This window comes from Leptidea sinapis, chromosome 9, assembly GCF_905404315.1.
Source record: "Leptidea sinapis chromosome 9, ilLepSina1.1, whole genome shotgun sequence".
Classification (NCBI taxonomy): Eukaryota; Metazoa; Arthropoda; class Insecta; order Lepidoptera; family Pieridae; genus Leptidea; species Leptidea sinapis.
The window spans coordinates 11,909,794-11,933,802 of record NC_066273.1 but is presented as its reverse complement, the minus strand read 5'-3'; the positions used below and the strand labels follow the sequence as shown (position 1 = coordinate 11,933,802).

Sequence of the window (24,009 nt, the reverse complement as noted above, 5' to 3'; positions counted from 1 at the left end):
GTGTTTTTTTTTTATAAATATCAAGTAGCACTCTCATTAATCAATTAAAATATATTATTAATATTGTGTTAAATTTTCAGAAATTACGCAAATTGAGTCGGCGCTTCTAGAGTTAGAATTTTTTGGCGTAGACAGCGCCGTGGGAGATAAGGCTCGGTCCTCGCTTGCGTCGCGACTTGCTGCGCTCGGAGCAAAAGTACCGGTGTCGATGATGACAGACCGGAACGTTGTGAAGCTGAGGGCAATACTGCCCGGTCCTCGAGCAGCAGATCTCGTCTATTATCTCGAGACATTGGTAACTATGATTAATATATAAAAATATTATGTACCTAAAATATGGTAGAAATATTATATCATAAAAATGTATTAAAAGTCCCACCGGATGTTTTCACTAGTTTTGTGGGATATTCTTTACTTTGTTGCTAACGTTGAAGTTCACTATAAAGCAAGTGGTAATTATTGTCAGATGTATCGAAAATTCTACTTTTTCGATCTTTATGTTGTCCAACTTATCGTTACCATCAAATGTGCAAACTACCAGCAAAAACTAAAATCTTCGTATAATAAATGTGATACTGCCTAGTCTTATGAATGTTTATAAACATAAACAAACTAAGTTAAATGCATCTTATACGTCAAAATGCAAAGTTCCATCTGCATCACGTTTAAGTCAAGTAATCTTTGTCGTTGATTAGACTGCTACGAATCTACTTGTGCATTTTGGCATGACGTCTCTTGTACAGCGTAGAAAAGTTTCAGACCTTGTCTTTTTACACAAACTGATTCATGGCCACATAGACAGTCCTCTATTATTAAGTAAAATTACCTTGGCTGTCCCACGGCATTGCAGCCGTATTATTAATAGGAAAACGTTCAGTCTACCCTAAACACGCACAAATTATGGTCAACATTCTAGTTTATATCGCATTTGTTCTTTATATAATGAAGTCTGTCAGAACGTAGACATATTCAATCCGTCAGTCCCTAGGTTCAGAAGACTTCTGCTGGAAAAAGCGGATTATTGTCTTGGGGACTGTGGGGTTGAATTGTGTTCATCTAGCTTAAGTTAATGTTTTTAGTTTTATATAAAATCTAGAACAGAAGGAGGCACTCGCCCCAACATGTTAACGTATTTTTCTGTTTTATACAGTATTAAGAGTGTATCCCGTTTTGTGAAACTAAAAAAAAAAGTATTCATTCACAACAGCGCCGTTCACTTGAAAGCTTTTGCCTTATGTTTTATGCAATAACCACCAGCCTATTGCTGATTTACCAAACATATGCGACTTAGGGATCTAGATTAACGTTGGACCACCTCAAAAGATGACAAAGTATTCATTAGAAGCAGACTTTATTTACTAAGGAGACCTTCCTTTGCATTCCCTAATATAAAAAAATCTTGATCAGAATATCTTTCAATATTATTCCAATAAAAATGATAAGTCCATTAAACCCTTTTGAAAAATAAATAAAACGGTCAGAAAACTTTTCCTTCTCTACATTGATGATTTATAACAGGTGAAGAAAGAAAAAATGGAAGGTGCAGACAAGAACAGCGATGGTTCTCTTGGTGCCGACGTGATCAGAAGTGAATATCGTCTGGTAGCGGCGCCAGTGCTACCTGCCGTACAGAGAGAAATTGTTAGCGAGTCTACCGTATGTAGCTATTTTCTTCTTATTTGTTTAACAAATGCAGTTTTACCCTTCAATTTTCTTATCCCTTTTACACGCTTTTTATTTACATTTGGGCGCGATTTTGACCCTCTTTATACGGCCAGATTTCGTTCAAACTTCGTAGATTTATCGAGGACCGATGACAATACATTAATTCTAAAAATTATTCCATTTGCAATATAAGATTATTGTTAATTTATATAATTTTCATCTATCGTCTATAAGGCAGGAATTGATGTTAATTTTAAATTTCAAAATAAATTTTCAATTTTTTAGTTTTTTTTTAACTACTACCTATTTATTAAACAATCATCTTATGGTAACATTTGCGTATCGCCAGCTCATACAAAGAATAGGAAACAGGAATCTATCCATTTATACAAAAAATGACTATTTTTTCGCTGTAGTCTTAGGCCTCAGCTCTCAAGCTATAGACCGTACTCAGACTTTACTTACGTAAAACTTAGCTCAGTGTAAGCTTAGTATAATCTTTGATTTGGTTTTTATAGTTTTTATAGTAATTTGAGAGCTGAAATTATGCTGAGCTTATGCTAAGACAGCCCAATAGAAAAGTCAGGCGCGCGTGTCACTTGTCAATTATTACTAAATAAACTTTTACAATAGAGGATATACTAAATTATGGGATCAGGATACAAAACTTGTTTGATTAATAGTTTTATTGAAGTAAGTGGAAATCGTTGTATGATCTATGCGAAATGCGCACCTGATAACTTATTTTGGTATGAGAAACGGAACGCATTTTTAGATGCGTGACAGCTATGAGTGACAGCTGATAGTGTATTATCCGGGATTTTTAAAACGTCTAACAATAGCTGTTGTGATGACGCATGGAATTGTTGATCTTCTTTTTGTTCGGCTTATAGTCGGAGTTTTTCCTAAGTCGTCGCTATGGTGGATGCACACTCAAAGGGATTTTTATAAATACATCTTCGACTAGCCGACAGTCTGAGAAAATAAAAAAAAATATAAAATTAATAGATATATACCCTTTATAGTTCTCAGCCTAATAAATAACGTTTATATAAAGATAATGACTTTGAAGATATAATATTATTTGCGTATTTACAATTTGTTTTGACGTAGCTTCAGTTTTAATATTTTTTTTATTCCAGGTATCACCTGCCACATCATACCATACCGCTCTCATAGTTTTAGCAGCCACGTCAGCATTTATCATCAGTATTCTATGCGTCCTCTTGATGCTGTACCGAGCACGACTGCAACGAGAGCCGCAAAAAGCTGAGCGGTTCCTCCCCCCCACGCCGCCAGTGTATGTCCTCTCAGCTGATGAGAAGGCGGAACTTGCAAGGGTCCTCCACAACCAAACTAACGACGAACATTCAAGAGTTTGAATATGTATGCAATAATTACTGAATGTATTATAACTTAACCCTGTAAAAGATCACCTTGAGTTTACGTAAGTATTCAGACTTACATTAAAAATAAAAAATCATGGTGTGCAAAAAACATTTGTTTTAAGAAAAGATCTGAAGAAAAAGTCTTATCGCTTATAATTAGGATGATTTGAGTAAACGTATCGGAAAACTATTGAAACAAACTATAATACCATGCAAAATAAACCATCTTATAAACAAAATAAGGGTCAGAAGTTGGTCAGGGCGTAGTGTGCCGTACGGTATTTTCGATTTTGTTGTATCTGAAAAATCCAGTGCCGTGCGGCACTTGCCGATTTCGGACGACTAGAAGCAATATTTTTCGTATATATTTCTATAAAAAAGTAGGTATGTTGTTTTCCAAACTATGAATGATTGATGCAACAAAGTGAGTTGCAAATACAATTTACTACACTTTTTAAAGTCTACCGTAGGGTCCAAATATTGGCTTATTTAATTGTATAATAGATACAATTTCATTATTAAATTATCAAACATTCTACTTATAAGATTAATTAAATCAAGACTAAGTATATTATTACTTATGTTGAAAAAATAAGTCGATTTTTTTCCATTTTTCATTGCTACAAAATGGGGCTAGTTTTATTCATTCTTCCATTAAAATGTAAAACGTTTTAATATCGTAGAAACTATAGTTGGAATATTACTGAAAAGGCTGCAATAAAACGATATTTACGTATAGTCTTCAGGTATTAGAAGTATATGATAGGCTAAGTTTGATGAAATAGCGAGGAGACGTTCGTAGAACTTCAACCGACGCACGTCTGTACGCGCCCTTAGTTCGTCGAGTCTCAAATATTGTGTTATACCTAAACCTCTTCTCATTACAATAATAATACCCATATTATTCTGCAATTCTGTAGGTAATTTGTTCAGGCAATTGCTTGTTATCACATCCTGCTTGCTTGTATTGATTGCGTATGATACCCCAGTACTAACAGTTAATATTCTTAAATGAGATTTGAAAGTATATTTTTCATTTATATTTTGCTGTATGTCTGACAGTTATCTGGTAGATACTAAAAATTTTTTCTTAGTGTTATTATATTACTATGATTTTAATAAAATATATGTCCTTTTTATACCAGTTTAGATATGTTTTATTCACTGTCAGTTGCATTATAATGAAAATCTTAACTTCCATATATTAACCATAATTGGCATTGTAAATTGTATACTTAATCCACGGACGAGTAAAAAAATAAGGACTCCGTGTCACCTTACATAACAGTGAGGCACCAAAACAAGCCGGTAAACGTGTAAATACATAGCCCCACGCATACACTTACACTAATACAAGCCGATCGGCCGCCATTATGCGATTTGCCATCGTCTGTGACAGATCAGTTGTGTCGCAATAAAATATTTTAAAAATGCCGTCGTGCGTTGTGGTAAAGTGTAAAAACAATAATATAAAAGTATTTGCGGATATATGATTATTTACGGGAGAAAAAATTGTGTAACTGGTATACCCCGTAACCGCACACACACTAGCATAAATGTGCTTCACTTGCTAATATCACGGCGCGGAGTCCTTCTTTTCTTACTAGTCCGTGACTTAATCTAAATTAAACTTATATGAATGAAGTAGGTTATTACTGCAAGAGATTCATTAGAGTTGTTTTACGCATGAGACTCGATCTGTAGCTAATCTAGTCTAATAATTTCTTCTTTATTCTATATCAATTATGTAACTTTATCTTTATTTATAAGTCTAAATGTAGCAACTTATGTATGTCTTTTTTCAGACGAATGTAGGCTTAAATTCAAAACATAAAATTGACTATTGAAGATAAAGGGGATCTGAATACTAAGTAATAAGAGGCGGTACTGTCTAAGTAAAAATTCAAAATTGAGTTTAGTATGAAACGTGCAGTGAGATTTGACAAATGTTTGAAGTATAATCTAGCTAAGTTTGAAAGCGAACAGTTGCTTAAAACGAAATCATAGCAGTCACCTGTCAATCTATTAATGACTGCACGTTTCATATAATCGAGTGAATCGCTTTTTGTTCGAGTTTCGCTAGGCTGATTGTTGAAGTTTTTTTTTCTGCGGTAATGACTAACCGCAGGCACCTTCAGCCGCGCCCGAAATTTAATGATATAAAGTCCTTATTATATTATGTTCGATCGAAATTCAGAACCAATCTATAGGCTTTGTACGGATCTGGAGCGGCGTCATTCAAATGGGAAGCATAGGGAAGAGCACACAGGCATGATGCCCAGATCACACCCATCCTCCAACCAGTGCACAGCGATCTTCTTATTTATTTCTCATAATTTTTGAAGCGTGCAACAAATTCATTTTAGTAGTTAAAGAGTCCATTCCCTGGTATATTTTCTTTAATCTGATTTCGCATATTTTATAACTATTAAAAAAAGACTTGATTGCAGTCCTCCCCGATACTCAATTTTCGACCAAGATAATATAATAACCCCGCGTGTTGAAAAAGGCACGGAACCTTGTCGCATTACGGTGTGTATGACGTAATCAGGCAGTTGTCAGTATACAAACGGAAGGTACTTTTGATTGGTGATTGTTGAAGCCTGCCTGGCGTCACAAAGATGGCCGCCTGTCCCCATTTCATCACGCGGTGATTATACATACTGCTAAGATTGACTGTAAATACTTATTTATTAGCTAGCACTCTATTTTTGTCATTCTTGTTGAATTGTAAAAAATATTATTACCTATTCTTAAGTGTACTTTAGAATAAAATAATTGTTTTACCTATGTTAAATAGTTTTATTTATATTAAATATTTACTAGTTTAAAATTATTTTGACATTTGTTTTATTTAAATCTAACCGCTTGCAAATATTTCAACCTTACATTAGCTCTTTATCCCTAATAAGGCATAGTTAATTTTTAATCCTACCTTAAATATGGGCACTTATATATATATTATTGGTATATTTGAAAGAAAAATTGAAAATTTTCGTATAAATTTATTTATTTTGTAATTTACTTGAGTTTAGTCAGTTAAAAAAGCTAGGTGAACGCCAATATATACTGAAAATAAAAGTTAACACTTTGCAACTCGCAAAAGAAATAAGAGTAGGACATTTCATGCTGTATGCAAGCTACCTACGTTCGTTTTCTCTGACCAACGACGTACATACAGTCTGAGTTGCGAACTATAGAGCTAACATAGAAGTTCCGAAATTTCCGAAAGACGGTCCGAACACTCGAAATGGCGAAAAAAAATCGTAAATGTACATACGTATATTCTATTTTTATGGAAAAGGAGGACAAACAAGCGCACGGATCACTTAACACCGGAACCTTTTAACCAGAACATTCTCTTGTAACATCAGAGGAATCACAGGAGCATTGCCGGCCTTTAAGGAAGGTGTACGCTTTTTTGGACGGTACCCTTATCGTATCGTCCCGGAAACACTGCACAAGGAAGCTCATTGCACAGCTTTGTAGTTCATGGAAAAAAGCTCCTTGAAAACCGCACTGTGAAGGACCGCCACACATCCTAATTTGTGGCGTGTCGTGCGAAGGTGGAATTCGGCGGCAGGAATCAGATGATACAGATCTTCGGAACACTCCCTGTGATAAATGCGGTAAGTCCAGCCGTTCACAGAGCACATTAGCCCGACAATTGCTCTGCGTTGCAGACGAAGTCAAATGAATCGAGCTGATACTTGGGTACGCCAGGCCAGAGATGACAGCAATACTCCATATGTGGCCAGACCTGCGCTTTTTAGAGTGCTAAAATGAGGGCCGGCTTGAAGTATTGCCGTGCTCTATTTATGACGCCCAGCTTCTTCGAAGCCAATTTGGCTTTGTCCTCCAGGTGACCACGGAACTTGTAATGATTCGAGATTTCGAGACCCAGTATTACGATACTAGGTTAGCCTTTAAGGAAAGTGTTGTCGAAGAGCGGCGATACGACAAATGGGATCTTCTGGGGATTAAATTGGACAAGGTTCAATTTACCCCATTCCGCGACCTTCTCGAGAGAGGACTCGATAGAAGACAAGTTTCTCCCGGCACTGGTCGACGATTTCCCGAGAGAGGCCTGCATGGCCCGTGTATACGGTATCACCAGTGCTGATAGCTGCATGGCAATGTATGTTGGAGGTGTCCAACATATCATTGATATGCAGAAGAAACAGCGTGGGAGATAGCACACAGCCTTGGGGCACTCCAGCGGTCACGGGCTTGGGATACGAGCAAAAACCTTCGATAACGACTTGTATGCTGCGCCCAGTGAGGAAGCTGGAGGTCTTGCATAAGTACTTGCATAAGCTGTCGGGAAGCCAAAATGATAGAAGTTTTGAGAGAAGCACGTTGTGCCATACACGATCAAAGGCCTTCGCTATATCTAGGCTAACTGCCAGGCCTTCCCCCTTGCTTTCGATTGCCACCGCCCATCGTGTTAGGTATACCAGAAATCGCCTGCTAACCGACCATGGCGAAAGCCGTACTGTCGGTCGTTGATCAACTGGTTTCCTTCTAGGTATACCAAGAGCTGGCGGTTAATTATGCTCCCCATGATTTTGGAGAGCTGGGAGGTAATAGCAATAGGCCTATAGTTTGCTGAATCCGAACTGTCTCCTTTCTTTTGGATCGGATGGACAAGAGCTGACTTCCATGAGTCAGGGACTATGCCTTTTGAAGAAGAGTGCAGGAATAAACGCGTTAGCACCGGCTTCAACTCAGGGGCACACGTTCTAAGCAGGATTGGAGAAATGCCATCCGGCCCGCTCGACTTCCTGACGTCCAACGAAAACAGAGCTCGCCGAACAGTCCAGACAGAACTGTACTTCAGGCTTAGAGCTCTGACACCGCGGGATGGTCGGCGGTGTATTTCCACTGTTGTCGGGAGTCGAGAGCGCACAGAAGATTGGCTTTTTCCTTTGCCGTATGGGCCAGGGTGTCATTTCTCATGTGCAACGGCGGCAGGGACGGCTGGATGAAGTTACCAAGAGCAGCTTTCGACAAAAGCTGCTCGCCGATTTTGACAACGTGCTTCGTTTTCGCACGGTCGATTTCCCGCACTGAATCTGGAGGCACGGTTGTATTTCCTCTTTAGAACTATGCAGTTCAGATCCGGTGAGCCCAGCGCCGCAAACCAAGTTCGATACGCCTGTTTTTTGCAGTCAGATGCTGTTTTAACTGATAAATCGAACCAGGGCTGTGATCTGCCACCGATCGGTACTACAGAACTTGGATTAAAAATATTCATGCCCTGCAGTATCACATTGGCTACTACAACGGCGCAGGCACTGGGATCATCCGAAGGGAAACAAATCTTGCCCCTTAGGGCTTACCCTTAGGTAGGATGCAAAAAAGGCACGCATCCTATCCCAATCTGCTAAGTTGTATTGCCCAACGTGGCGGGTCGCGTGGTGGGCGTTGCATAGGCACTACACTTCTGACCAGGCAATGGCCGCGTCGACAAAGACCTGGTAACTATCGGGATGTGTACTGTGTAGTCAGCAGAAGATCTAATAAGGATGGCATGTAGCTATCCACATCTGGAAGCCGCGTTTGCGACTCAACCAATTGGGACAGACCATACGCCAATGCAAAATTATGCACAGACCGCCTTATGTTGTAGTCTGTGGTACGTGACCCAAACCATTCGGCATTGTACCCGTTGAAATCACCCAAGACTATGATTTCAGTGGAGGGGATCTCTGCAAGGACATCGTCAATTGTCGCTTGAACGTAGCCCATGAGATGATCCGTTTCTGCGTACCATTATGGTACCTGTACACACGCATAGATGCGGACGCGGTCCTCAAAATCTACACGCAGCCAGAGAATAAACCTTCAAATTGGCCGAGATGGCGACAGCCGATATCCTCCCTAACGTAGGGGGGGCATGGGGGGATGTGTGTAACATCCCCCGACATGCGGCAAAAATTATGCTCAATTAAAAATAAGCATAACTTTGTAATTATTATGACGGGTACTCACAATATATATTTTATATATTTGATGCCGATATTTCGATCCAAGTATTAACTCACTAGATTTTTTTTTAAAAGACCGACGATAATGAATATTTTTGGAAAAAAAAAATCACATTTTATGAATTTTAAAGTTTATTGAATTAGGCGTTATTTTGCGGAAATCCATAACAATAAAAAATAAATATATATTTGCTTATATTTGTTTTCAATAAAATTCGACACGTGTTTCGCCTCTACACGAGGCATCTTCATGAGATGTTGACTCGAGACAAATAATAGCTGAATTTACATGCAAGATAACACAAAAATGTGGATAATTATTGTGAACGTATTTGTTAAATTCTCTTTGAATTATTGTGAATTCGACTTTTACTTACTATGTCACATATCTATACACAACTTCTCGACAAATGTTGGAATTTATCAATTTAAAAATATTTCCAAGATTATTTTTTTCTATGGTTAGAATTGCTAAGTGTTTTCATTCAATAAAAATTATTGAATATCTACATTCTGACGAAGTGAGAAATTATTTGTCCGTATTTGATTAAGGGTTAAACGAAAGTTAACTGATACCTGCGTATTTCCCGTCCATACATATGGTTGCCAACCTTATTCCTGATTCTGTATTTTTAGGTCGATCCAGTAAAACGTCGTCTTTACAATAAGCGGTTTATTAGAATTTACATTAACTTCTTATATTACTTCACTTAATGTACGAACATGGTATGATAAGGCAATCATGCCAGGCGACTGTTGAAGCTGGACTGGTTTGCTGATCGTTTGTGTTAAAAACGTTAGTAGCCGATTGACAGCTTACTGAACAAAGAGGAGGTTGGCAGATTAGACAGAACCAAATCTGTCTATGGAATTAAAGTAGAGTAGACTTATGGTTTAAATATTTGTAACAGCTCGGCCATCCGATCTTCAACGAGTGCCTTCGTTGCAGTCAATTAAAGTTAACGTTCTAAGAAAACATACAAATACTCTTAATATGTTAGCATTACAAAACATATCATTTTTTTTTTCTATATGCTATTTATATATAATGCTATTGCATATACAAAAACTACGACTATTTCCTTCTAACCTTTACAAACAGTCTGATTTTCACAATTGTATACTTATTTATTTAAGGTACAAAAACGATTACAAAGTAATACATGAAATATAAAAATAAAAATCTTAACACTATAAAATTGTAAATCTAAGTATTGTACACAGCGTTATATTATTTACATTCACATTGAAAATATGTAAGTACAACAGCTAATATTTGAGTTCTATGTTACAGTGCTTCTTAATTGCTATTTTAAAATTATATAAACTTTGACTAAATATGTCGATTTCACAATTTTTATTACTACTTAACTCGTTATATAATTGGCACATACGATGAAATGGATTATTATATTATGCGACATCGTTGTAACAGTGCGGTATTGCAAAAATTGTAGGCATACGAGTGGCTTGCTTGCGAGTAATAAAGTGATAAAGTGCCATATGCCATAATACCATTGCTACTTACACACTAGAAATAATTTTACAATTCTCTAGCTACTAATAATAATGTAATTAAGCAAAACATATTTTAATGTTCAAAAATCACTCACTACAAAACTCACTTCTCACTATTCGTTAATGTTGTTTTTTCACTACTTGTTGCTTTTCTTTGGGCGAAAAATCACTCAATCCTTACTCACTATAGACTGCATGTTGCTTCTCATTGGGCGACACGTCATCGTGCCAGTCATGCCCACAACACGCAGAATCCTTACTCACTCTAGACTGCATGTTGTTTCTCATTGGGCGACACGTCATCGTGCCAGTCATGCCCACAACATACATAATGCTTACTCACTATAGACTGCATGTTGCTTCTCATTGGGCGAGACGTCATCGTGCCAGTCATGCCCACAACATGCAGGCTATTTCAGATGCCACATGCTTGTCATAAGCGCCGATCATTCAACGCTCATACCAAGCATCCGGACCCGTCACTAATTCATTATTTTAAATTAAAAGTTACAATAATTAAGGATGCGAATGAAATCATAAGTAAAGAATTTTAATGTATTATAATATTATGCAAATATACTACATTTAATTATTTTATTCTCAATGGCATCAGAACAACTACTACAATCACTGTCATTATCGCTCTCAGATTGATTTAAAAATTACTTATACAAGGTTGCATTTTGTCTGCTGCAATAGCTTCATACCCACAGCTTTTTCGTGATATAGGGGTAAATCATTTGTAGTTCAAATAAACTACTAGCTTTAAGGTGTCCGTCAACCGAAGTACATTTCGCTCACCAAGTCTAAGTAACATTGAAGATTAACATTTAAGTATGTGAAAGTCAAATAAGCTTTATTCAATTAGGCTTAAACTAAGCTCTTTTGAATAATCACTACAAATATTTATTTTATTATCTTTTCTCTTTATTACTGAATTTACCATAATATGTTCGGAAAAGCTCATGAGAAAAACAGGAAACTCAACGGTCACTCGTTAAATTAAATAAGGTATTTTATAATGGCTGTAGTATAGGTACATATAACAAATCAGTTTGTTAGGTGCCGCACCGAATATATGAATAGTGTTTGATAATATAAATCATTTCATAAAAAAACAATGAAGAATAAACTGTATACTTAAATATAAATCATCGTATACTGGATGCATCATTCTTTAGAGCTTGTATACTTTTTGAACATGATGGTCGTGACCACTGTCACAATTAGCAATCGCATTCAACAAATACATTAAGATTTATTAACTATAAGATGTCTACCACCTAGGTAAAACAAGCACCACGCGTATGAATAAAAGCCCGCGCAGCAGAGACACAACGCACACAGCGGGCAGTCTGACCGCGGCGGTCAAAGCGGAATGTCGCGTTCCAAGAGTTCTTTTCCCGCCAAGACAGAAAACGCCGGAACGCCGCGATGTCTGAGTTTGGAATAACGGAAAAGTTAATTGAATTGGTTAGGTAAACGAGTTTATTAATCGACATTCGAAAATAAATATAGAATCGTTGTTCATCTTTAAGTAAATCCTGAAAAATTTTACTGAATTCGCCTTGTTCTTCTCGCGTTGTGTTAATTGGGTGCACCCAATACTTCCTTTTCTTCTTAGAAGCTGCTGAGCTCCACAAGATCAATAATTCTTCATCGGATGACGAACTTTCTAGTGACATGTTGCATGTGCAAAGACCCAAACGAAACTAGAATGCGAGAATTTGCACGCCGCTTGTGTGCGTTGGAACTCTTGGGCGGTCAACGGTCTCTTATTATTTATTTTCAACATTTTATTAATAATCATAAGAAACACTGGCCCTGGGAACTTGTAGTTAAGCTGGAGCCTGCTGATAGGCTCCCTCCGCTATCTCGCAACATGCAGTGAAGCTGGAGACTGCTGACAGGCTCCCTCCGCTGTCTCGCAACGTGCAGTGAAGCTGGAGCCTGCTGATAGGCTCCCTCTGCTGTCTCGCAACGTGCAGTGAAGCTGGAGCCTGCTGATAGGCTCCCTCCGCTGTCTCGCAACGTGCAGTGAATGAAGCTGGAGCTGCTGATAGGCTCCCTCCGCTGTCTCGCAACGTGCAGTGAAGCTGGAGCCTTCTGATAGGCTTGCTCCGCTATCTAGCAACGTGCAGTGAAAGTGGAGCCTGCTGATAGGATCCCTTTAGTATCTATTAGTTATTAGAAATGACATCAAAAAGAATTCTGAAGGAATCAATTTTGAGAAAATAAATGCCTTTTATGCCTTTTTATATATTCCACGAATTATGTGTATTACGGCTTGCTTTCTTGGAATAACAGTAACTTAAGTAAAACTAGTATACGAAAACGATTCAGTATTGCTCATTAACATTAAATCGATTTTCTTGCTTTGATTTATCGATCTCACCCCTAAATAGAGGCAGGAGCAGGTTCATTCTCATTTCTCATTGCAGATACTTGATTTTTTTGTCAAATTGTCAAATGTCAATTGACATATTAGCTTTATGCGAATTGAGACTTGAGATTACTTAATGCAGAATGCAGGTGCTAAGGTTACTTAATGCAGAATGCAGGTGCTAAGTGTTATTACTACCTACTTATGTTGTGGAATGTAGACTGATTTCTGTGTATATCATTGTGCAAATATGACATGTCGTGGGCTTGGGGTAGACCGACTGTCCCGACTGACGCCGTCAGTCACCCGGCGGCAAGACCGACTTGCTAATACATAATGACCACAAAGTACAAACCTACACGTAGTCTAGAGATGATAAATATACCAGTCAACCAATATATTTAACATCATTCAATAAAATTATCATATCAACTTCAACCATTTCAACCTATTATCCAATAAATGTAAGTAATAAATGAAATGTAATCGTAAAGCAAATGTATCTTATAAAGTGTTCAAGTACGAAGAAGAGTTCATTTAGTTTTATCCATTAACATCTCTATTTTATGCTACAATATGATAATATTTACTTACAATAATTAATAATGAATAATATTTAACTAATATAAAATTTCAAACATTATTGACCCCTATTCTACATACACATTCACTAGGCAAAACTGACCAACATGTTACAGTCCTGGATAACTCTTAGTCTGGTAAAATATTTTTTTCTTTTTTTTATGAATATATAAGAATGTCAGGCTCACCCATCTTCTGACGGTTCGTCTATAATTTTACAAACAAACCATTTATATAGGAACAAAGAAAAGAAAATATTTATATTAGATACATACATTGGGGCCTAAAGTAATATGTTACCTATCTTTCCTTCGTGTTATTTAATTGATGTTTTAATTTTAGTACACAGTGCTTATCACTGCTTCAAGATCAGAGCAAACACAATCAATGAAGAGGAAGTTCATCTTTCCCTGCTTTTGGTCACAAAAGAGTGTTTTTCTTCTGATTCTATTCTACATGCAACTATAACATAATATTCTGAAATACAAGATCGACAAGAGAAACATAGTTAGACATGTCCTGCTACACCTGGTAATCATTTTTTTTTGTCTCGATTCAAAAAAAAATTGATTCATAGTCTTATGTTCTTCTATTCATAAGTTCTCTTTAGTTCATTGTATTAATAATTTTATCAAAAGGTTTCACAAATAATGTCATTAGATTTTTTTTTTATTGAACTAATTCCTGTCTGATCATTATCATGTATTCTAATTGTTTACTGTATATTTATATACTTTTATCAATGCTATATTCATATATATATTTTTTTTAGATCCCAAGATTGGAAAGAGTATGCTGCTTGTTGGACAGACTTTTGTCAGCTACCAGGAGTGCAATGTCATGATCAGCACAACTAAAATTGTCCTGGTCTGTCAGAATCTATTTTGCCAGATGCTGGAGCAGGTGGTGATCTCAATATTCTTGAGTCACCTTTTCCTCAACAAAATTATATCGCTCACCTTAGGTTAAATCCAACAACAATTATGTCTTCTGTATTTGTTTTATTTATTTCTTTCCATCCCTTACCTACCTAGATGATTAACAACATGAACAATAAGTGTCTGTCCAGAATTATAGTAATAAGGATGTTGGTCATACTTATCCTAATGTTTCAAAGGTATTGTGGTAATATAGGTACTATGGCACTACTGTGCTGGTCATTGGACAATAAATTTAGCTCCTACTATTTAATATATTTTTTTTATTGTTCCTTGAATCGCTATTAAGACTGAAACAGATTTGTTTGTTTGATTGTGTCTATCCTTTACTTATCTAGGTACCTAGCCATTTAACAACAATAGCATGAGCAATAGTGTTAATAATTGTATTATAAGAATAGGCACTAAAGTTATTTTTTTGTTCAAGATGCTCTAGCCAGACTAAATGAGTACTTATTTTAGCCTAACTGATCACTAGCCTTATGTTAATGTTTTATAGGTGTTGGTGTGGTAATATTATCTACTTAGCGCCCAATATTAGATACCCTCACTATGTACCTAAAATAACTCACAAACCCGGGTTTTTTATTATATTTTCTTACAAAAAGAATTTCCGCACGTGTTAATATAACATGTGTACTTTCAAAAAAAGTAATGTTTGATGCAACATTGTATAGGGTTCCATACAATAATCGACATTGTCCTTTCTGTAGGTATGCGATTAAATCAACTCTTAGTTATGTTACTTTTATCACATTTGCGGTGTCTCTGATTAGAGCTGTCTCGACAAAATAGATGACTTGGCCGTTGCTACGTCGTTCAATACTCAGCCTAGAATATCGTTCACCGGGATTCCTTTCCGTGGAGTCAAGAAAAAAATTACATTACCTTGTTATCGCAATCCCTCTTCTGAAGGTCTTTTAGGTCGATCCAGTAAAACGTCGTCTTTACAATAAGCGGTTTATTAGAATTTACATTATCTTCTTATATTACTTCACTTAATGTACGAACATGGTATTAGAAGGCAACAATGCCAGGCGACTGTTGAAGCTGGACTGGCTTGCTGATCGTTTCTGTTAAAAACGTTAGTAACCGATTGACAGCTTACTGAACAAAGAGGAGGTTGGCAGATTAGAGAGAACCAACACTGTCTATGGAATTAAAGTAGAGTAGACTTATGGTTTTAATATTTGGAACAGTATTATTTACAGAACACAGTACATTTATGCTTTAAAAAAATGAACACTTTTTAATTTGTGATTTTATTATATTTTAAGACGTAATAATACTTGAATCTTTACTTTTTAAAATATCCAAAAACCTACGTAGTTGAATACAAAATTAAAAGAAATGATGACAGTTCACAGCTGTCGTTTCAAATTATAGCTGACGTTTATTTCATTTGACAAACGGAGGGGTCGGTCCGTAAATAAAAGTGATACTAATAAATTCAGAATGAATCCAGAAGGCGTACTTGCTTGTTGCGCCGTCTGTAATGAAAAAACACATCGTAGATGTGCGCGTTGCCTAAATATTTATTACTGTAACACAGAACATCAAAGAGTGGATTGGCGGAGACATAAAAGTGAATGTGTACCCAAGATAGAAAAACAAGTTTCACGCAACGATAAAGTATCTCAAAGTACCTCATATAACGCAAAAGAAATACAGAAATCCATTGGAATATCACAATCTTATAATCTTCATAAAGATGATAAGGAATTGAACTTCAAATCTGTAGAAAGTGAAAGTACGAATTGTAAGTCAAAAAGAAAAAGTTTGCAAAAAGAGGGTAGCAAAACTTGTATTGACAACAAAACCGTATCGAGTCTTGCAAACAAATCGCCTAACTCCAGTCCTGTAAACAATATAGAAAGTGCCTTAAAAAGCAGAAGTGTTATATCAAGTGTTGTGTATACAAACAAGGATTTGTCCAAAACTAGTGCCATAACATACGAAGGATCTTCTGAACAAGAAATACTCAGTGAAAAGGCTCAACAGTTGAACACTGTGGAGTTTTCTGCTAATGTTTCTGATGTAAACAAATGTGATGTGAAGATGCCAGCTCTTCCAAGGTATAACAGTGAACATCGAACTAAAATCAAAGAGTATCCAGAAGCGTCTTTGAAGGGTAGTAGCGCACCTTTCAGCAATATGGTGAACAATTATTATATGGACCCGAGTGATCCCAATTATGAGATTTGTCATAGAGTAATTAGGGACATGACTCAGTATGGTGTTTGTGTATTGAACAATTTTCTAGGTAAAGAACGAGGACTATTAGTGTTAAATGAGGTATTAGATATGCACCGATCAGGAATATTTACAGTAAGTACTTACTTTTTTAAGAAAAGAAGCGATGAGACGAGCCTGTTGTTTACCTGATGGTAGGTGATATCATACCAATTACAATGCAGCACCACTTTATATTCTTGATTGAGTCTAACCCTGACACATAATATGGTAATTCTTATTAGGCCAAAATTTTAGTAGCACTAGTCAAACTCAAATAAAGTTATGCTTATATATGAATTAGTTATTTGGTTACAGCATCTTGTTAAAAGAAGCATTCCATTGATAACAGTACTAAGTATTTTCATTGATTAACACAAGTGTTACACATTTAAATAAAACACTTTTCAAAGGATTAAAACATGTGTAGTTGTAACTTTGTTTTACATTAACTGTTGCTTTATTTAAATAACAGTACTGTCTGCTAAGTAAGTTGTGCTGTCTGTGTAGTGAAAGTAATGAGTACAGAGAAGCTAGCAGAAATTGATCCTTGACTTCTTCCTTTCATGTACTCACACTTGACAGAGAAAAAGGCAAAAAGGCTATGCTGAGAGTTTATTTCATCTCGCTCAGAACAACATTAATTTCCATCAGGTGATAGTGGTTTAGTAGAAATCAAAATTAATTCCAAAGAAATCAATTGTGAGAAAATATTTCCTTACATCCCAAATGAGATTATGAAGTTCAATATATATGAAGTTCAACCTGTCCAACATTTCAAAAAAAATATTTGATTTAAATTATTTTTCAGTGTCTTTTTAAATATATTCGCATGTATTGATAAAGCTTAAAAACTTCTAATTGATTGTTTTTATGAATTCATAATTAAATAAATAAATATGGTTATTATGTTTGAAACTTTGCAAATAACTACTCCACCATATTTGGTGTGGAGCAGTCATTTTGAAGACACTTCAAAAGCCTGGTATCAGTTGTGTGTTTTGTTATATATATTTTAACACATGCTCTGTCATAAAACCATAAAATATTGAAGTGGCTGCTTGCTGTTGGTACAAAAAGGCTGATAATACTATAAAAGCCAGAATTTACTGAAATTCTAGAGGTACACATTGTGTTGCTACTATTTAGATATAATGTTGTTCTGGGATAGTGGCCATAAACCAGTCTATCTGGTAATCGGGTGGAATGAGGATTCAATTCATGGGCCCTTTTAAATGATTATTTTGTTTTACAAATTTACACACTTCAAATGTGTACATGTTTTGCAATGTCAAAATATTTAACTTTTTAAAAAAGTCTCTACATGAATAGGTCCCACCAACTCCCACATATACAACAAATGCTTGATGTACTCCTGTACCATTTGCTCAGACGAGAAGACCATATATGAGTACTGACGCGACATATCCATGGTACACCATTAAAGATAACTTATTAGAAGCCTTCAGTCTTCCAAGGACATACACAATTCTATAAATCTGCCTGAAATCTAAAAAGTTTTATGGTGAGAAATGAAGATTACACTAGGAATTTCATGTATCAACACAGAAAATGTAAAAGTGCTTATCAATATATTATTATCAATCTATAGACTCATAATATGTAAGTGCATATAAGTTTTGTTGATATTTATATCACAATCCCATCATAAAAAATTAATAGCTGTTAATTTTTTATTACAAATACTTGTTGTACATATATGGCAATTACCTTTATCTAATTGATTAATAATACTATGTCTGAGCATATATCAAGTGATATGTTGATACATGATATCTTAATATATATAAATTACACATCACATTGTTTGTCAGCGATGGACTCCTAAACTAATGACCGAATTTTAATGGGGATTACTCCATGGAGTGGAGTTTAGTCCAACTTGAGAGATAGGATAGTTTTTATTTCGATTTGTTAACCATAATTATTTTTATTGTCAATATTTGTTTTGTATGGACATATTTCCTGTGAGAAAATTTATTGACACACGGTTTGACAGTTCTGCTGTGAAACAATTTTATTATAACAACAAGGAGCATATTATGTTACGAAATAATTCTTGATATTATGAAAAATTATTGACAAATTTATCAAAAACAGTAATTTTATTTATTATGTACAGAACAACATCTGTCTGGTCTAATTTACCAGCTGTTGATGTATTCAATTGGGTTATACCTACCAGTGTAGCTTGCAATGTTGTCTGGAGAGAGTTGTGATTCAACAATTTTGATAATAATAGTTTGTAATAAACAATTTGTTATTTTTAAAGTGATACCCCTCACTTCTGGGATTGATTAAATTTAATGTAGATGAAGCCACAACCTAAGAGTTGAACAGTTGGCTCAGTGGAAAGTTTGATCGAACCCCAGAGGTCGTGAATTCAAGTCCAACATCATTCATAAATTTAATTTATCCCAAAAGTGAGGAATATCGCTTTTAAAATAACATATTGTTTAGATTTGCAAGAGCGACATCTCAAGTCAATTTCCTAATATGCAATTATTGGGGTTGAGCAGGCTATCAACTGTAAAGTAGATCCTGTAGATGAAGCCACAACCTGAAGCCGCATCCGCTGCGCGTTGTTTTCGTGTTTGTTAACACAAAAACTGTTTTATAAACAGATTAGGAGTGTGGCTTAACAGTTTAAGGCGAGAAATGGATAACATCTTCCCGTATTCGAATGTGGGGAGGGAAATTAACCCATAATTTTTTCGATGGTATGGTCGGACCTAGAATCTATTCCTTTTTCTTCTTTAGAGAACTATTATACAAGTAAATATACTTATTAACACAACAATTTATTAAGTTATAAGGTAGGTATTATAAAACAAAAATTTATGTGCAAAATATGTTTTTTGTTTATGGAAAAGGGGGACGAACAAGTGTATAGGTGTTACCTGGTGTAAAGTGATCACCGCCGCCCACATTATCTTGCAACAGTAGAGGGATCACAGGAGCGTTGCAGGCCTTTAAGGAAGGCATAATGAAAAGCATACTCCCACCTTAACGGCTGGCAACGCATTTCTTGACACACCTGTTGTTGCGGATGTCCATGGGCGGTTGCCTCGCCTCTCCCCATCCCGTGAGCCTCTTGCCCGTTTGCCCCCTCTTATATTAAAAAAAAAGGTGTATGCGCTTTTTTTGAAGGGACCATGTCGTGTCGTCCCGAAAACACCACACAAGGAAGCTCTTTCCACAGATTTGTAATATATATTGTATTTCATGTATTATGTATTCCATATAGAAGAACTCGTTGAATACTTAGTATTTAAGAAATTAGTATTTATGAAACAATAGGTTAAACAGCTCTGTTATCAGGCAGGGCAGCTGGTGTCAAACCCTGGGAGTACTGAGGCGCAGACGATACGCAGCGACAGGATCACGTGGATCGACGGAAAGGAGCCACATTGCTACCATATAGGACAATTAATTAGCCAGGTATGTGTCAGACAAGCGTGCAATCGTTTTTTTTTTTATGGAATAGGAGGACAAACGAGCGTACGGGTCACCTGGTGTTAAGTGATCACCGCCCACATTCTCTTGCAACACCAGAGGAATCACAAGAGCGTTGCCGGCCTTTAAGGAAGGTGTACGCGCTTTTTTTGAAGGTACCCATGTCGTATCGTCCCGGAAACACCGCACAAGGAAGCTCATTCCACAGCTTTGTAGTACGTGGGTGAAAGCTCCTTGAAAACCGCACTGTGGAGGACCGCCACACATCCAGATGGTGGAGATGATATCCTAACTTGTGGCGTGTCGTGCGAAGGTGAAATTCGGCGGCAGGAATCAGGTTGAACAATACTCCCTTTTTTCTGACAAGGCAGATAATGACGATGCGTATGTTTAAACGAAATGGCGCTTAAGACCACAGGACAGTAGACAACTTACCAGTGGGAGGCGTATTTGCACGGGATGACGGCTATATTATGGGTACCACAAAGGCGCCTATGTCAAAGGGCGACGTAGCTAGTGAAATTACTGACCAAATGGGACTAATACATCATAAGTCTCAAGGTGACGAGCGCAATTACTTATTCTGGCCATAAATACTGTTAAAATTAAAAATAAACAAAATATTACATTTGAATTTGGAATCTGTCATTTTTATATAATAATAATAATTTATATGCACCACAATATTGACACACTTTACACAAATTATCTTGCCAAGTTAAGCATATATAGCCTGTGTTATGGGTTACAAGACAATGATATATTTAATACAATATACTTACTTAAACATACATAAATACATTTAAACATCCATGACTCGGAAACAAACATCTATATAATGCTTGCACCTACCGGGATTCCAACCCGGGACCTCTAGCTTAGTAGGTAGGATCGCTAACCACTCGGCTATACAGGTTGTCAATTATTATATAATTATTCATTGAGTTTTCTCATTTGGCGCCAATACACTGACAACATTTTGCGATATAGTGTAGTGTAGTGGGGTGATAAAGAGAACCGAATCGCTGTGATTGCATTACACATAGTAGTAGGTATGGAGCCAAATGCAATTTTAAAAACTCTCCATACGCTTCGTATTAGTGAAATGTTTGTGTACCGGGCACGGTTATTAGATACAATGTAACCTTCTCTGTTTGTAACAAAAAGATCTGGCCGTCCACGTTCTGTTAGTTCGAAAGGGTGGACAAAGCTGTAAAGGATTCGAAGAAACTCTGTCCGAAAACGAGATTTTATCTCGGGAGATGAAGATAGCACCTAGAACCATGTCGCGTATTTCAAAAGATGACAATACAAACAGACGAGACTAGTGCCGTAGTCCGTCAAAGCGATGCAAAAATTTGAATTCAAATATTTTTATTCAAAATAAAATTCAAAATCACTTATTGAACGTCAAAAAAATTTGAACTAAATTGTTCTCGCCGGGGCCGAAAGTGGATTCGGGGGTATCGGAATGCCGATTTGCGACGTTGAATGCTAGATAGCTGGTACCACAACGGCGCCTATTTTTGCCGTGAAGCAGTAATGTGTAAGCATTACTGTGTTTCGGTCTGAAGGGCGCCGTAGCTAGTGAAATTACTGGGCAAATGAGGCTTAACATCTTGTCTCAAGGTGACGAGCGCAATTGTAGTGCCGCTCTGAATTTTTGGGTTTTATGAGAATCCTCAGCGGCACTGCATTGTAATGGGCATGGCGTATCAATTACCATCAGCTGAACGTCCTGCTCGTCTCGTCCCTTATTATCATAAAAAAAACTATTACGGCGAAAAGATTATTCAGATTTTTGGGGGCCTACCAACACAGCGTCTTCCAATATTGCCATTCGAGTCCTCGAATGCTCCAACAGCCATATGTCCTTCAAGCTATATGCCTTGCCCACTGCCACTTTTTTACTACCAGTTTCGTAATCATCCAGGCTATGTCAGTGACTACTTCTCCTACTCCTCATTTCTGATTCGATCTCGCAGGGAAACTCCGAGCAAAGTCCTCACCATTGCCCTATGAACGACCATGAGCTTTCTCATAAAGCCCAAAATCACCGACCACGTCTGCATACCATAAGTCATGGATACCTACAGTATACCTTTATACGCACGTGTACACCTTTATAAAAGGCCGACAAAGCTCCTGTAATTCCTCTGGTGTGGGAAGGGAATGTGGGCGGCGGTGATCACTTAACATCAGGTGACACGTATGCTCGTTTGCCCTCCTTTTCCAAAAAAAAGTATCTGTTGGCGTGTAATTAATGATGTCTCTAAAACACCCAGCTTAACAATAAATAATAAAAGCAGTTTAAAAACACGCTTCGGTTGAAAAGATAATGGTTGAAATTTAAAATGAACATCAACTTCTGCCCCATCGACGATAGATGAAAAAATTATATATAGAATGAATTGTCATCGGTCCTCGACAAATCTACGAAGTTTGAACGAAATCTGGCCGTTTAAAGTGGGTCAAAATCGCGCCCAAATGAGTCGGTTACAAACAAACATACATACAGGTGAAGCTAATAAGAAGCGTGTAATGAATGCTAACACTGAATTAATATTATTACTTATAATGAATGAATAATTACACAATAATACCACATTGCTTATATCGTCGTATAAAGTAATAATGGATGTAAATAACCATAAATACAACTTGAGTAATCTAAGTAAACTTGTAGGAGTATTTAACATGAAGACTGCTCAATATGCAGCGTGAAAACATATAACTTAAATTATTGTAATGGTTTGCGGGGAAGAGTAAACACAATCCTTTATCCAGAAATAAAATAATAATTTTGCTCCCGTGGCGCAAATAAAAAGGGAGAAAGTGAAATAATGGAGTAATGTCTTAATAGAAAAATATAAAATCTTACAGCTTTTAAAGTTATTTAACATTGCATGTAATTATTATTGTTATTTTTATGAAAGAAATTGATTGAATCTGTATGAGATGTGACGTCAAACAAGACGTAAATCTGGTGGTTAGTGATACGTCCTGCCCATTACAATGTAGTGCCGATCAGCATTCTTGATCGAAATCCAAATTGAGCTCAAAAATCTGAAAATTGTCAGTTGTAGAGACTGCTGATAGAAGTGAAAACATAGAACTTTTAGTATTAAAATTTGAAATTTCATAATGTTTAAAGACAATTAAATTATTCATTTTCAATTATTTTGAAAACTTATTTTCAATAATATATTAATTAAGCAAAAAACGCTGTTTCAACGATGCACAGTAAATTATACACATTGAAACTTTTCACTAAATCCATCCAATTTAACTTATAAGATATACACAGCACAAATGTTGCACAATACGTCAGCTGTATAGGTACAGATATACTGCTATAAGCATTTCAGCGGTGACGCGAACTCACGAGATTTCACCCATCCAAAAAATATCTAACTATACAGGGTGGGCGAGAAGTTGACGTCAAAAGCTAAAATTTGAAAGCCTCAAGGTGATGAGTATCCGAATCATCCCTATGTATGTTCTACGATTTTGCGTAGTTTAGGAGATAATAATTTTTTTCCCCTTTTATCCGGTTTTTTCACCTAATTGTAGTTTCGGACTTTTTTATAATTTTTTTGAACACTTTTAGTTAATTTTATTGTTGATAATTATTAACCACATAAGTAACTATGAATACTTTAGACAATGCGGAACTAGTTTAGAATTGAGTCGTAAGTTCAAGATATCTGCTCCAGCTAGATTCATGAAAATGTTCAAGGTATCAAAAAAAAATGGGGAGCCTATGGCTTCTACTTAACTATTTTTAAAAACTTCCCAGAACATTAGCCAATAAAATGAGCCAAATACAAATTCTA

General features: G+C 36.3%; 2 protein-coding genes and 1 long non-coding RNA gene across 3 annotated transcripts in view; 2 read left to right on the top strand and 1 right to left on the bottom strand.

Annotated features, from left to right (window-relative positions):
• Nucleotides 1-24,009, bottom strand: part of LOC126966158 (tryptophan--tRNA ligase, cytoplasmic) — a 373,239-nt gene that overhangs the window by 321,514 nt on the left and 27,716 nt on the right. The window lies entirely within an intron of this gene.
• Nucleotides 13,088-14,695, top strand: LOC126966208 (uncharacterized). Its single transcript, XR_007729694.1, has 3 exons — nucleotides 13,088-13,408; nucleotides 13,869-14,057; nucleotides 14,299-14,695. It is a non-coding gene; the product is annotated as an uncharacterized LOC126966208 (long non-coding RNA).
• Nucleotides 15,863-24,009, top strand: part of LOC126966148 (egl nine homolog 1) — a 31,330-nt gene continuing 23,183 nt past the window's right edge. Inside the window, exons 1-2 of the mRNA XM_050810092.1 lie at nucleotides 15,863-16,792; nucleotides 20,039-20,158. Of these exons, the coding sequence (XP_050666049.1) occupies nucleotides 15,920-16,792; nucleotides 20,039-20,158 (993 nt within the window). The 5' untranslated portion in view covers nucleotides 15,863-15,919. The remainder of the gene's footprint in view (nucleotides 16,793-20,038; nucleotides 20,159-24,009) is intronic.